This window comes from Muntiacus reevesi, chromosome 6 (genome assembly GCF_963930625.1).
Source record: "Muntiacus reevesi chromosome 6, mMunRee1.1, whole genome shotgun sequence".
Lineage (NCBI taxonomy): Eukaryota > Metazoa > Chordata > Mammalia > Artiodactyla > Cervidae > Muntiacus > Muntiacus reevesi.
Window position 1 is genome coordinate 48,534,086 of NC_089254.1, and position 14,960 is coordinate 48,549,045.

General features: G+C 44.0%; 1 protein-coding gene across 1 annotated transcript in view; it reads left to right on the forward strand.

Moving 5' to 3' along the window:
- WNT2 (Wnt family member 2) overlaps positions 1-13,328 on the forward strand; it is a 43,872-nt gene extending 30,544 nt beyond the window's left edge. Inside the window, exon 5 of the mRNA XM_065938979.1 lies at positions 11,887-13,328. Within this exon, the coding sequence (XP_065795051.1) occupies positions 11,887-12,116 (230 nt within the window). The 3' untranslated portion in view covers positions 12,117-13,328. The remainder of the gene's footprint in view (positions 1-11,886) is intronic.
- Positions 13,329-14,960: the final 1,632 nt, after the last annotated feature.

Here is a 14,960-nt window from a genome sequence, read left to right on the forward strand (position 1 = left end):
CACTCTTATTGCGGGTGCTGCCTCTGTACCAGCTTACTCCAAAAACAAAGGCTCAGCGCTACTTTCACTTTTCACCTTTTTTGGTAAAGCAAAAATTCTCTGTTAGCAAAAACAGGTACTGATGTAGGACTTTCTGCAAAGTGAAATGCATAAAGTGAACTTCCTCAGAAATCGGAGGAGAGCTTTACCTGCCTGACAGCTGCAGGCTGTGAACGATGTGAGCTCTCGGGTATCGTGGTTCTTCCCACATAAATCATATTAGCAAACAACTCATTACCTCTGGGAACACAACCCCAACCAAGGCTTACACAGACTGGTGTTCTAGACCTACCCCGTGGTGTGACTAGCTTGCAGAACCTCTGAACGCTATGATTATGACCTGATAAAAAAAAACAAGAGAACACCATGTCAGCCAATAGCAGTGGGTGGACCTTATTTTGATCTGAAATGTACAATTCCCACCAGGATATCTGAGGTTCCTCATCTCTTCATGGAACAAATATTTATTAAGTCCCTTCTATATGCCAGAAACTACGATAAGCCCCAGGAATGCAAAAATGAGGTATTCAGAATTGGTCTTTGCCCTCATGGCTCCCTAGGCCTCCCGGTCCTTGTGGATGACCCAGGTGGGTGGCAGGCAGGGTGCTAGGAAACCCTACCTGGGCCAAAATGTGATTTTCTTAGGTTTCAGTTCTCACTCCATTGCTCTATTATGAGGTCTTACCTTACATTTGTCACTTTGAAAATTAAAGAATAAGTTTTTTATCCCTTTCTATGTTAAGCTTTATTGTAGAAATTTCATGATATCTCAAAAAGTGCTAAGACAGCTAGAATAGGCGAGAATGATACGAAAATATATTGGTGAGGTTTTTAAGTCACCATTTTCACGGTAATTATTGATTATCTTATATAATTTATATCAATACTATTTGATGGACCCTCAAATTCTTTTGGTGGCATATAATGCAGATAGCCTATCCCTCCTTCTTATAACACTATTTCCTTGACCTCTGTAACACCACAGTCTCCTGATTTTCAATTTCAGTTGTTAGTGTCTCTTTGTCTACTTCTAAACCTTGAAGATCTTCAGGGCCTGATCTAGTCTCTTCTCACTGGTTCCTCTGCATTTTCTCCCTGGGTGGCCTCCTTCATTGATATGGTTCTAACTGCTATCTCAGACCTCATCTGTGTCCTCTCCTCTCTCCTCATTCTGTATTCACCCTCCTGCTTAACAGCTCCAGCATGCGCATGTTTTTATCAACCTACTTCTGTTAGAAATTGAGCTCTAGATTTGTCCCATTCTCCAAACATGTTTTCCCCAGGTTTCCCCTTCTCAGAAAATGGCATGACTGCCCACTCCATCGGTCAAGCCATAAACCCACACATCATTTGTTACACTGCTTTCTCATTTCCACATCTGGTCCATCACCATGTCCTCTTAAAATGTACAAAGTATCTATCACAGAAAGCCTTCTTCTTTAATTCCTAGAATGTGCCAGAAGTTTTTATTTGTTTAAATATTTGTTCACTACCTGTCTGTCCCACTGGATTCTGACTCCATGATGGCAGGAACTATTAATATATCTGTCTGTTCACCACTAAATCCCTGGCACCTAGTACATAAACATGTGTTGAACTGAACTGAATGGCAAGTTATAAACAACATAAAATATGTTCGTCATATTAGCCGGGTACTTATGTTGGTGCAGTGTCTAGCTTAAAGATAATTTGGTTTCTTTTTTCAGCATGTCTTAATTCATCACTGATTATTCTTTAACACACAGCCTATGAAAATTCCCATTTAAGCATAAGTGTTAAATGGAATTTTTCCTCATATTCAAGTGTGTTAGTGGGGCATTTACAGAGCCTCAGATGCTTCTGGCTACCCATTTCCTTGGATGAGATAAAAGGTCTTAAATAAATGCAGCAGCAGACTCTATATGTTACTTTTAGCTGTCACCAAATACTCAGTTCTTTATGTCTTTAGGGGGCCTTTTTCATTTACTGTTCAGGGGATCAGTGGGATTACAGGCTAGTTCATCAGATTTCATTGTTAACATACCAAAATACATTTTACAGTCAATGCTATTTTATAGTATAGACATGATCTGTAAATCTGCATTTCCTTTTAGAATACAGGCTTGCAAGAATTACTATACATTTAGGATACACTAAAAAGTACCCTGATTTGATGGTGACAATTAGATTGAATTTGTAAAGGTTTTTTTAAAAGATTTTTTTATTTCAAAAAGAAGAAAATTTAATTTTCTCATTTCTAAGTCTTTGACATAACTACTAACAAAGAATTTATCAAATAGATATCCTTTACTTTTTTGGAAATAGAAAAAAATTTATTTCTAATTACTGTATTAATATGTAATTATTTCTGATTACTATATTAATGTGTTACAAATAAAAGAATGTTAAAGTACTTTAAAATAATGTATCTGCATACTTCCTTTAAGCTTTTCCCATGAAACTTATTTTGTGCTGCTGTGGTAAATCTCTTCTTAAAATTTGCAAATTTCATATGCCTATGAATTTGCAATTTCATATAATAAATAGCCCCGCATTATAGATTAGGAGATGGATGCTGCCTATGATTATTTTTACTGATTACTAATTGGGTAGTCTTGGACAAATTCACTTCTCTGGGTCTCTTAAGATATGTATCTCACTTAGAAATTCCTAAGGTTTCTATGACTCAATGTACGAATCAATGGGTTGTTAATTAATCTTACTCTAAGCTTGCAATAACAGAACCTGAATTTGATGCCACAGACTCCCCTGTCATGTTAATTTCTATCATTTAAAAATGTGCCATATTTCTTGTATATGTTCTTTTTATATATCAAGAGTGAGATATTTCAAATAAAAACCAGGCTCTCAGCTCCTCTGTCCTCACCACAGTGCCCCTGGGTGAGCCCTTCCTGGAGAAGTATGCCCCTGTTTGGCAAGGGAACGTTGATATTAATTTGTAAGAAGTTGATTTTAGTACTTAATAAATCAGGAAGTATGTGTTTACCACCTGAGTAATATAAGACCTAATGCTGTCCTTAGGGAACAAGATGTATGAGAAATCACCAAACATTTCAAAACAGCGGATGAGCCCTACAGCCTGACGTGCTAACATTACAGGGCTTAGGAAGACGGTCCAGGTGGGCTTGGAGCAGACAGAGAGTGCTCGATGCAAGGTGCTGAAGTAGGCCCTGAATCCTGAAGGGTGGGAAGACTTTCAGTCTAAAGGAGTGAGGGGAAAGTCCCGTGCAGCAGGTGAGGGTAACTCTACAAACAGTCTACACGGCTGTGACATCAGAAAGTCACTTCAGTAGGACAGTGAGGAGTCAGCTTGATGAGGGTGTGGGTGATGGGAAATAAACTTGGCTTAGGCTAGTTATTGCCAGATAAAGAAAACCTCAAAGAGTCTGACTCAACAACTTTAATTCCAGGATGGGATTCGCTAATTTAATGGGACGCTCTTTCCTGTGCCAGTCAAACCTTTCCTAGTGATTATGAGAATGCTGAATAAAATGCCTTGAGATAAGTGGAGAGACACTGTCGGCTGTAGCTTTACGATCCTTGATGCAAGGAAGGGGGGAGCCTTCCAAGCAGATGAATGTGCGGCCTCCAACATGTGCTCTTTAACATTCTTTTCTCCCCTCGATAAATCTGTGTTGTGAATGACAACATGTAAGTCAGCCAGAGGAGAAACAGCCTATTGGATGACGGGCTTAAGTGAATCTTGCTTTATGCCCTAATGGTCAACATATGGGCTTCTGTCAGCCTGGAGGGCAGGAATTTCCAGAGATACAGACCCATCCAGAGAGAGAGATAGAGAGAGCGCCCTTCCTCCAGGTCCCTGAGGTGTGGGTCTGGGAACTATTAGCACAAGCCCCCCATCCTCCTCTGCTGTCAGGAAGATGCATGTCAGTGGAGACAGAAGTGTTTCTGCGCTGGGAACCCTGACTCCATTATTAATTTTATAGCTCTGGGGATGGCAGGCTTGATTTTGTAACGTTCCCTCAGCCTTGCTCCACCGAAGGTGTGTTATGTGGTCCCAAACTTACGCGATTTAGAAGCTCCAATTCTTTATCCTTTTCCCCCTCCGGTTTGTGAGCTCTTGTGTGGGTCAGGATGAGGACAACACCTGTGGGAGGAGAAAGGTCGATCTGGCTGGAACCTACACCTTCCCATGGCTGCAGACAGCCTGGATCTCCCAGGCACTGACTCCAGGCAGATGGTCTGACTACGGCGTAGTGTGAAGACGATAGAAGGCTGGGTCTGTTGGGCCTGAGTCTGCACCACTCTGGGCACTGGGATCTGAACCCAGCAGGCCACACATCTGGGCACATTTCACAAACCTAAAGCAAAGGGAAGTCAGGGAAAAGAGTTTCCAACTTGGCACTTCTCTTCAGTGAACTGAGTGAATCAAAGTGTAGTAAGAAATAACACTGTAAAGCAATGTAAATAATATTTTAAATAAGCATATCAAATCTGAAGCATCTAAATATATGTTTATCCTTTTAGCATATCAATTTGGGAGGCTGATATTAGGGCCATTACTCAAAAATATTTTTAAAATTTCTCCTTTGAAGGATTTTTAGAGCCAATCACACAGGCTATTGTAGACATTGTATGATGCAAATATGTGACCCATAAAGACCAATTTGGCATTTGAAAATGGCACAGAGAATCTCAGAATGAAGTCTGAGAAGAGTTAGGTAAGTGATCAAGTGATGCCATTTCATTTTTAGTGAGATGCAAATTGATGCTATGTATGCTCTCTTGTGCTCAGTCACTTCAGTCATGTCTCTGGAGTATAGCCTGCCAGGCTCCTTTGTCTATGGCATTCTCCAGGCAAGAATACTGGAGTGGGTTGTCACGTCCTCCTCCAGGGGATCTTCTGGACCCAGAGATCGAACCTGTGTCTCCTGCATCTCCTGTATCGCAGGTGGATTTTTTACCATTGACCCACCGGGGAAGCCCAATTAATGATACATGCTTTTCTAGACCAGAGAATTCAGCTTAGAGAGGCTCCTTCCAGAGTTTCAGTCACATGAGTGACGTACATTAGAAAGACCTTGAGGGAACACATGTTTTAGAGATGCATACCCTGCTATTACAAAATATTCAGTCTGTCTAGTTCCTCAAAAAGGTGACAGGAATTCAACAGGAATATTATAAAGGAAGAATGCAATATAAGCTGTAAGTACCATGCTAACCAGCCTTGTTTACTTTCTTACGTAACTTTATATGTCTTATAGTTGTTGATGACACATCATGTGCTAGAGAAAAAGTTCCCCTCCAAAAGAGCTACATGTCAGGACCTTTGCAAGTTCTTCAGTTGATAAAATAATGAAGGGAGAGAGCAGGAAAGAGGTAGAAGAACTGATCACATACTGTTACACATGAGCCAGCTTTCTGGGCCTATTTCCTATTTTCCGGTGGGACACGAGGCCCAATCACAAGGTCAAGACCTCCATCTCTGGGCTCGGATATGCCTTCTCCAAATTCTGACCCTGCCACCTGCTTGCCATGTGATCACTTAATCTCCCTGACCTTCTCTTTCCTGATTTCCAAAACAGTGATGATAATAGTACCTACTTTATAAGTGCTTATGAGTATTAAATGAGATAATGCAGGCAAAGGCTTACCACAGGACCTGGCCTGTATAAGTGCTCCATAAATATTGGCCCCAGTTATGAACAAAAAGAAGATAAAGAAGATAAGAGGGGTAAAAGAAAGGAGAAAAGAAAGGATGGATGAACTTCAACTCTACCTGGCTTTGAAAATGTAAAAACTGGCCCTTTGGGGCTTAAATCTGGTAGTGTAGCTGGTTTTATTTGTGGGGGTCATCAGATCATGTAATAAGTGACTCATTATTTAATAAGTTGGTATATTATTTAGAATAAAAGATCTAAAATATATGTCCCAAATATTCAGAACTAAACAAGGAGTCAGATCATATAACTCAGTGACTCCTTCTCACACACATGAGCTCACTCTCTCTTCCACACACACATGCACAAATGCATAGTCTTGATTCTTTTTAAGAATGATGTGATGTTTTCTGTCTTGAAAGGGTAATGGGAGGTCCCGAAGACAATAGAGGTCTACTGTTGTCAATAATACTAAGTCCTTATTCGAATTTTGATACAGGAAAGCAATACCAACAAGTTTTATATAGCTCCTGCACTCTGGCAAACCTCTCTTCAGGGTTTTGATGAAATAGCTCTGTTGTTATTCAGTCACTAAGTCATGTCTGACTTTGCTACCCCATGGACTACAGCACTCCAGGTTTCCCTGTCCTTCACTCTCTCCTGAAGTTTGCTCAAACTTACGTCCATTGAGTTGATGATGTCCTCCAATCATATCTTCTGCCCAAATTACAGCAGGTGTCAGAACTTCCCTTCCTCCCTACAGTCTGTCTTCAGATCTAATGAGATCCAAAGCCCAAAGCAAAGTCGGTTGGTAGTCTGTTCCTAGGCAACCTCATCCTTTCTCTCCGCTGGCCCGTCCTGGTGCTGCTCATCCCTCAGAAGGGCTGTGGCCGCTCCAGGCTGCAAGCTCACAGCACCCTCACGTCAGTGACTCTCAACCTTCTGTTCAGAGTCATAGTGTTTTCCAGCATTCTGTAGCTGAACACCGAACTGCTGAGACAACTCAGCGCCAGAGTCTGTCTCTTTTTCTGAAACCACTTCCGAGTTAAGCTCTTGCCAGTGGCCATCACTCTGTCTGCTCTCAGAGTTTGGATGATGTGGAGATTCCTTCACTGAGTAGCTGTCTGTCCAGATGGAGTCTAGTCCAGTTGCTGCATTTGGGGGACAAAACCCACCAGGGCCATTTCTCAAGGCTGAGCTAGACCACCAGCGTAGACCTCCTTATGCTCGCCAGCCACCAGGGGACGACCACCGAGTGTGATGTCAGTAAAAGGCCCACAGCCTGATTTAGGAAGGAGACATTTTGTCTCCCTGCCCTGGCACTTGTGCCCCACAACCCCAAAGTGGGTAAAGAATTCAAACTGCACTGTCATGGATTTATATTCTGATAACAGCATATCAGAGGAAGTGAGGAATGTTTATCAGTGTGCAGGGCTTATGAACAAAACACAAAAAAGGTAAAAATTCTGAGTCTCCTCTGAGATGGCAGGTGAGAACACTTTTCACACCTGCTCGGGGTCTCATTCACACCCCAGGCTTCAGTTGCCAATTCTGCAAAAGATGTCCTAATCCGTGTCTCCATCCTGACTTCTCTCCTGAGTCCCAAAGAGGATTTTCAGTGACCATTCCTACCTGGATGGCCCACATTCACAGCCAACTCGACATGCTGCAAACTAAGCCTGTTATCTTTCCTCAAAGCCTGCCCTTCCCAGGTGTTCCCCACCTCTGAGAATGTCCCCATGTAAACCCACGCACTCCTGTCAGAAGCCCACCAACACTTCTCAGTCGCATCCTCTCACCTGTCGGTCCAGTCAGCCAGCACATCCTGAGATGCTCCTCCTCAGCGTCTCTCGAGTCTGTTAGCCTCTCCCATTCCCACCACCACTGTCTCCATCCAAGCCACGTCGTGTCCTGCCCAGAGTTTCACTGGTTTCTAACTTGTCTGCTGGCCTTCACCCTGGCCCCTGCAATCCATTCACCCCTAGTGATTCTTCTGAAACGCAAATCAGATCACGTCACCCTTTTAGGGAGCACCCCACTGCCCTTGGCTAACATGTAAACCCCTGAACCTGAGACACAAGGTCCTTCCCAGACTTCTGCCCACCTGACCAGCTCATCTCCTGCCACTGCCCCGTTTGAGCACTAGCTCCTCACCGAAGTGCACACTTTTCTGCTCCTCACACACTTCCAAGTCTTTGCACCTGTGGCTTCAGCCGCTCCTTCCTCTGCCTCCGCTTTCTCTTCCCCCTTCTCTTCTTTTTCTCACACAGCAGAGTGCATGTATCCCACGTGGACAGCTCAGCGAATTCTCAAAGAAGTACCTCTGGGTATTAATAACATATGCCCAGATCCGGAACTTGAAGAGAATAGTATTCTGGAAGTCTCCTTTGCATGTCTTTTCACTACACCCCACCAAAAGACATCACTACCCTGACTTCTAATAGCATAGTTTTCCCCATTTCGTACTTTATGTAACGAACACCTACACACAGTGTATTAGATATATCCTGCTACACAACAAACTGCCAATCAACTTAATGGCCTGAAATCACCTTGAAGTTCCATCTTCAGCCTCATCGCTTCTTTTTTTATTACCATTTTTCTTTTTTTAAATGTACTCCTCAGCTGCACTGGGTCTTAGTTGTGTCATGTGGAATCTTTAGCTGTGGCACACAAGCTCTTAGTTGCAGCATGTGAGATCTCGTTCCCAGGCCCCCTGCATTGGGAGCACAGAGTCTTAGCCACCGGTCCACCAGGGAAGTCCCAGCCACATCACTCCTTTCACCTATGCTCTTTCATTCACTTCATCATTAAGCTTCTCAAAAACTTCTCAAAAACTGCCTGCTCTTAGTCACCACCTGGCCTTTCCTCCTGTTTACTCTTCAGTCCACTGCATGCACCCATATTGTCCCACTGAGGCTGCTCTCATTAAAGGGCACTCACTACCTCCCTTATTATTGAACCAAATGAACAGTTTTCAGTCTTTTCTTACTTGACACATTATCACCCGTTACAACTCATCCTTTAAATAGTGAGTCACCAAGACCTAGTGATCCTTTCTCTTTAACACCTCATGCCTTTGTCTTCTGCCTCCACTCATTATCTCTTGCCTGGACTAATCCAAAGGACTCAAGATACCACCCTGCCCGAAGCTGCTCTTTGAGATTTATCATTTTGACATATTTTTCTCTGAATAAAAATCTGGACTGGCTCACCGCCCACCATGGAATAAAGTCCCAATTGCAGCAAAGCAGGAAGACTCTCTGACCTGTTGCTCCAACCTCCCTTTCCGCGCTCGTTGCCTAACACGCAACCTCTGCCTCAGTCACGTTGAATCTACAGTTTCTTGTGTACTTGACTTCCAAGTTTCTACTGGGAGGTTCTCTCCTGCCAGAAGGGCCTTCACCCCATTCTCCCTTCAATCTTCTATTCATCCTTCATGTCTTATATCTAATGCCACCTCCTCTACAAAACCATTAACAGTTCCTTTTCTGATCCTGTTTGCTACTATTAATATTAATAAATATCATTATGATAAGATGCTTCATGCACTCTCCTAGAACATAAACTCCTCAAAGCAGGCAGGATCTTTGTTTTGTTCATTGACACAGCTCAAGCTCCTAGAACTAGGCCTAGCACAGAGTAGGCACTTTTGTTAAACACTTGTTAAGTGAATGAATGAAGTGAAGTGTTAGTCACTCAGCTATGTCTTACTCTTTGTGATCCCATGAACTGTAGCCTGCCAGGCTCCTCTGTCCATCGGATTCTCCAGGCAAGAATACTGGAATGGGTAGGCATTCCCTTCTCCAGGGGATCTTCCCAATCCAGGAATTGAACCCAAGTCTCCTGCATTGCAGGGAATTTCTTTACCATCTGAGCCCAAGCGAATGAATGGTTAACATTTATTGAGCACTTATTATGCCAGGCACCTCCAGGCATAATCTCATTCCATCCTTACCACAGCCCCTGAGGAAGGAACTGTTTTTATCCCAATTTTGCATGGGAGGAAACTGAAGCTTAATGAGATAAAGTAAATTTATCTTACTTAATTTACCCAAGGTCACACAGTCATACACGGTAAAGCTAGGATTTGAACCCTGATCTGTCCAAGCCCTAAATAACCTCACTCTATCGTCTTAAGCTTTACAGTGCTATTTTCACAAAACCCTACCGTTGGCTATAGAAAGTCTTCAGCAAATGGAGCAGTTATCTTGAAGCAGTGGAAATACCTCTTTACATATTTATCTCTTCCTTGTATTATGAGTTTCCCGAGAATCAGAACTGAACTAAAATCCTAATTACTTTATTTCCTCATCATCACCACCAAAACCACAAGTAGCCGCACACATTTGCATTCACTAAATATTTACTGAGTTCAATAAATGGGTATGCTGTGAAGAGGCAGCATGTGGCAGTGAGTCCTTTCTGCACAGTAATTCTGAGTACTGTCCTGATGGTTGCCCCGAATCTGGGCCCAGCTGCTGTCTCTTCTAACCCTTTGCTTCTTCAGCAGGAGGTAGGCCCCGAGCCATCCCTGGCTGACCCACCCGCCACCCTGACCCCAGCCCTTTGCCATCCTTCCTGTCCTTATGAAATTCCCCCGCCTGTCTTCCTGCGGTCAGCGGCCTGATCACGCAGAGCAAGTCCTGCCCTCCTACTCTTCTTCTTGACCTCGTGCCCTGCTTGAACCTGGCTGCTTCCCTGGTCATTCTTGACAGGCAGGGCAGCATGACATTTATATAGATAATTGGAACACAGGGCGGAATGTGATAAACAGAGTCACGAGGCACTGGAGGAGTTATAAAGAGGGAGAAATTCCTAGTTAAATAATGGAGGAACGGAAAATGAAGTCACTGTCTTTTTCATCCTGATAAAAGTTTTTTTTTTTTTTTTTTTTTTTTTTTTTTTAGTTTTTCAGTAAAGAGTTTAGCTTCTCTAGGTTTGTAGATTATTTAGGATTGCCAATCACAAGTAATAGAAACTTGAGTGGTTTAAGCTAAAAGGGGAAATTTATTATAAGGATACAGGGTGTCTAGGAATCCAAATGTTGGAATGCAGCCAGACCTCAGAGAGAAATGTCCAGAAAACAGTCCAGCATCTGAGCAGCATTCTCATTCCATGTCTTGTCCTCACTGTCTCTGGACATCTGTCTCGTCTTGTCTCTGTGATGTCTTCTCATCCACAGACCACATCATGGTACACAGTTGCCAACGGCTACCGAGTTTATACTGGAGTTTGTACTGTCTCCCATCAGAAGCACAAATCCTCAGGGAAATCTACCTGAGTGGCCCAGTTCAAGTCAGTGTCCACTCCTGGCCCAGTCACCTGCCGCTAACAGAGAAGAGTCATGTCGTTTACTATTGCTGCCAGGCTCCCTGCTCTGTGCACAAAGGATCACTATAAGCTGAGCAGCCTCTAAAAATGTCCACTACACTTGGTTCTGCTGTCTGATAACACTCTTGTAAAAGAATTCTGAGTGCTTCCCCAGGAAAAGAACAATTAAGAGGCTTCCTATCTTTGAAATTCTTGGAGAAACAAATACGTAAATATGAATTGCCATTTTTGGCAATACCAGTTTTGTTTATCAAAGACCTAGAATCCTGTCTTCAACCAGGTGTCTCACACACATCTCAAGGGCCCACTAGACCAAAGCACAAAAGATAAACCAGGCTGAGTATGGCTCCCTCCTCAAGGCCTTACACAAATGGTGCCCACACATCCCCTTCAGCAAGCAGAGCTCTCTAATCTTTCTTATAAGCCAGTGTAATCAGGTCCAGGGAGGCAAAATCTCCTCCCTTGCAAGAGTTCCATACCCTGACAGATTCCAAGAGAGTTAACTTTGGCCACTGCTTCCTTAGTGCAGTGTAAGGCCAGGAGAGGGAGGATCAGAACAGGTCCTTCTTTCATTCTGATCTGGCCTTGGCCATTCAGTGACCCATCAGTCCAAGGCTGGGTAAGGGTAAGCAGAAAAGTTCATCCAACTTACAGTGGGAGTGCTGGAGTCAGGATGCCCAGAACAGCCCTAGGGCTTCATGTCCATCCTTCCTGGATGTGGCCGCCGCTACCACTGCCCCCGAGGCTGACACGTGCTGCGTGGTCCAGCCCTGGGCTGTGGTGAGGTGGCATCAGGGCCCAGTCCTGGAGGATGATCTCGGAACCCTTCCTTCAGAAGCATGCTGTATTCCGCCCCCGCCAATTCAGTAACATGGCCTGACTTGTCTTCCAGGCTCCCTGGGTACAGCGGGCCGTGTGTGCAACCTGACTTCCCGGGGCATGGACAGCTGCGAAGTCATGTGCTGTGGCAGAGGCTACGACACCTCCCACATTACCCGGAAGACCAAGTGCGAGTGTAAGTTCCACTGGTGCTGTGCCGTGCGCTGCCAGGACTGCGTGGAGGCCCTGGACGTGCACACGTGCAAGGCCCCGAAGAGCCCCGACTGGGCGGCTCCGACATGACCCCAGAGGAGGCTACCATCCATCTTCCCTCCCGCAAGGACTCCATTGGATCTGCAAGGACGCTGGGCCTTTGGGTTCTCTCTGGGAGATACTTCCTGAGGCACAGAAGCCCCTTCCCCCTCCCTGGGGGCCCAGGACTGGGGCCACATGCTGCACACTAAATCTGCCTATTTTCTCTGACTTCTGGCATCCTGGGACATGTCTCTTCCTGGTCACAACAGGTTGTTAGAGGAGCGGAGGGGCCAGGTCACTGTTCCCAGCCCCCTAGACATTTCCTCTTTCTAGAGCAGATGACCAGAGAGAAGAAGCGTCTCAAATGAGCTTCCTCTGTGTTTTTCAACAAATGTTCACAGTTAAGAAATTCTGTACTTCTCTCTGGAGGGTAAAGTAAAGAAAGCAGGACCAATCCCCACTGATTTAACTTTAATTCTTGAAAAGACCAAGCAAGGCTTTTGCCTGATGAAGTGATTTTCACAGCCTGCTACCTCTGGGGCAATCGGTAATTGGCTGGAGAAAAATGGCTTTCAATAAACTTCGGGTTTCAAATGTATGTATTTCAAGGCATTTGTTGCCATATTAAAATCTGATGTGACAAGGTGGGTCTGTTGTCCGTTGGTACAGTTTGGAATCTGTGCAATAGCAAAAGCCTCAGAAAGTGACTTCTTTGCATTCTTGTTTGCTCAATACAAAGAACCTTTTAGGGAATGAGATTTGAAGAGAATTAAAAAGGAGACTGATGATCTGGCAGTATTCTGTAACTACTGGGTGAAGATGGAGGAAAGTAGCGTAGAGAGTGGAAGGTTAGAAAACGTGTCTGTACAGATAAGGGGGAAAGTGGGGAATAAAACTCCTACTTGGTGTGATGCCTGTGGCCCATGGAATTTTGAAACTGAAATGGCTTTGAGAATGAACACTTTTGAAATGACAAGACCAGGGAACCAAAATGCTGACAGAGAGGTTTCCAAAGTAAAGTCATGCCCAGACAGCCTCTACCATAAGCAGATGCCTAAAAGTTGGCCACGTACACAAGGAAGCATCAGCTAGTCCTCATCTCCCTTCAAGCACACTGTTAAAGACCTGTCATATTTAGTTGTGTCATTTAACGCTTATACGACGACAAGATACCCTAACCTAAAGCAAATGACACGTAACTTTGCTTATGAAGTTGGTAACCCTAGTGTATCATATTGCAAACAAACTGTAACTTTGAGACTATAGTTAAGAGACCCAGCTTTAATTATGGAAACATCAATAAGCAAATTATGGCCGGCTTCTGCACTAAACCAAAAATTGACATCCAGGGGAAATGGAGAGGCTGCCTGCTCTACTTAATGTATCAGATGAAGGAAAGGTGAAATACATGAAGGTACTCCTTCTGCCCTGTCCAATTAGGTTCTAGATCTAAACGTGATCTCTTCACACAGCTACGCTAACTAACAGGAATATTCCCTTTAGGCATCTTGTGTCAAATCACTGATGCTGCTCATCCTTGGATATTTTGGCTTTCATGTTCTCGATTCTTGCTTTAGAGCAGGACATTTAGACCAAGGCTTATAGATATCAACCTTATGGAGTCCTTTGTCACAATGATATTTGTCCCTTCAGTTTCAGTTCAGTCGCTCAGTCGTGTCCAACTCTTTGTGACCCCATGAACCACAGCACGCCAGGCCTCCCTGTCCATCACCAACTCCCAGAGTCCACCCAAACCCATGTCCATTGAGTCGGTGATGCCATCCAACCATCTCTTCCTCTGTTGTCCCCTTCTCCTCCTGCCCTCAATATTTCCCAGCATCAGGGTCTTTTCAAATGAGTCAGCTCTTTGCATCAGGTGGCCAAAGTATTGGAGTTTCAACTTCAACATCAGCCCTTCCAATGAACACCCAGGACTGATCTGCTTTAGGATGGACTGGTTGGATCTCCTTGCAGTCCAAGGGACTCTCAAGAGTCTTCTCCAACACCACAGTTCAAAAGCATCAATTCTTCAGCGTTCAACTTTCTTTAGAGTCCAACTCTCACATCCATACATGACCACTGGAAAAACCATAGCCTTGATTAGATGGACCTTTGTTGACAAAGTGATGTCTCTGCTTTTTAATATGCTATCTAGGTTGGTCATAGCTTTTCTTCCAAGGAGTAAGCATCTTTTAATTTCATGGCTGCAATCACCCTTCTCAAAAATGACAGGATTTATCTCTTTGCCCTCACTGCCAAATCCTAAAAAAGAGTGAAGTCGCTCAGTTGTGTCTGACTCTTTGTGACCCCATGGACTGTAGCCTACCACGCTCCTCTGTGCATGGGATTTTCCAGGCAAGAGTACTGGAGTGGGTTGCCATTTCCTTCTGCAGAGGATCTTCCCAACCCAGGGATCAAACCCCGGTCTCCAGCATTGTAGGCAAATGCTTTACCGTCTAATTTTTCCGAAGTGGCTATTCCTTCTTTTTATTCTATGGATTCAGAGGGAAGGAGTGGAGTGTCATGGTTCCAATATGGGCCTGGGGGTCTCCTGGGAGGCGGAGCAGTGAGACTCAGTCTTAGTTACACTGATGCTTATGTGGAAAGATACGGAGTCTTTCTCAGGGGCCCCCAAACCATCAGCACCTCTCTTCCTGCTGGATAAATTGTGAAGTCATAAATCAATGGATATAGTTAGACATGGAAAGGATTTTGGAGGACATTTTAGCTCCCCTCAGCCTGTATCTGGAAAAACTAAGACCAAAAGATGTAAAGGGATCCACAGAAATACCAGTCATTACCCTGATGCTCCTATAAACAGAAGCATACTCAAAGTCTTCAAGAGAGTTAGGCACTTTATCTCTTAAATGAAACTAGTTTGTCTCTGAATTA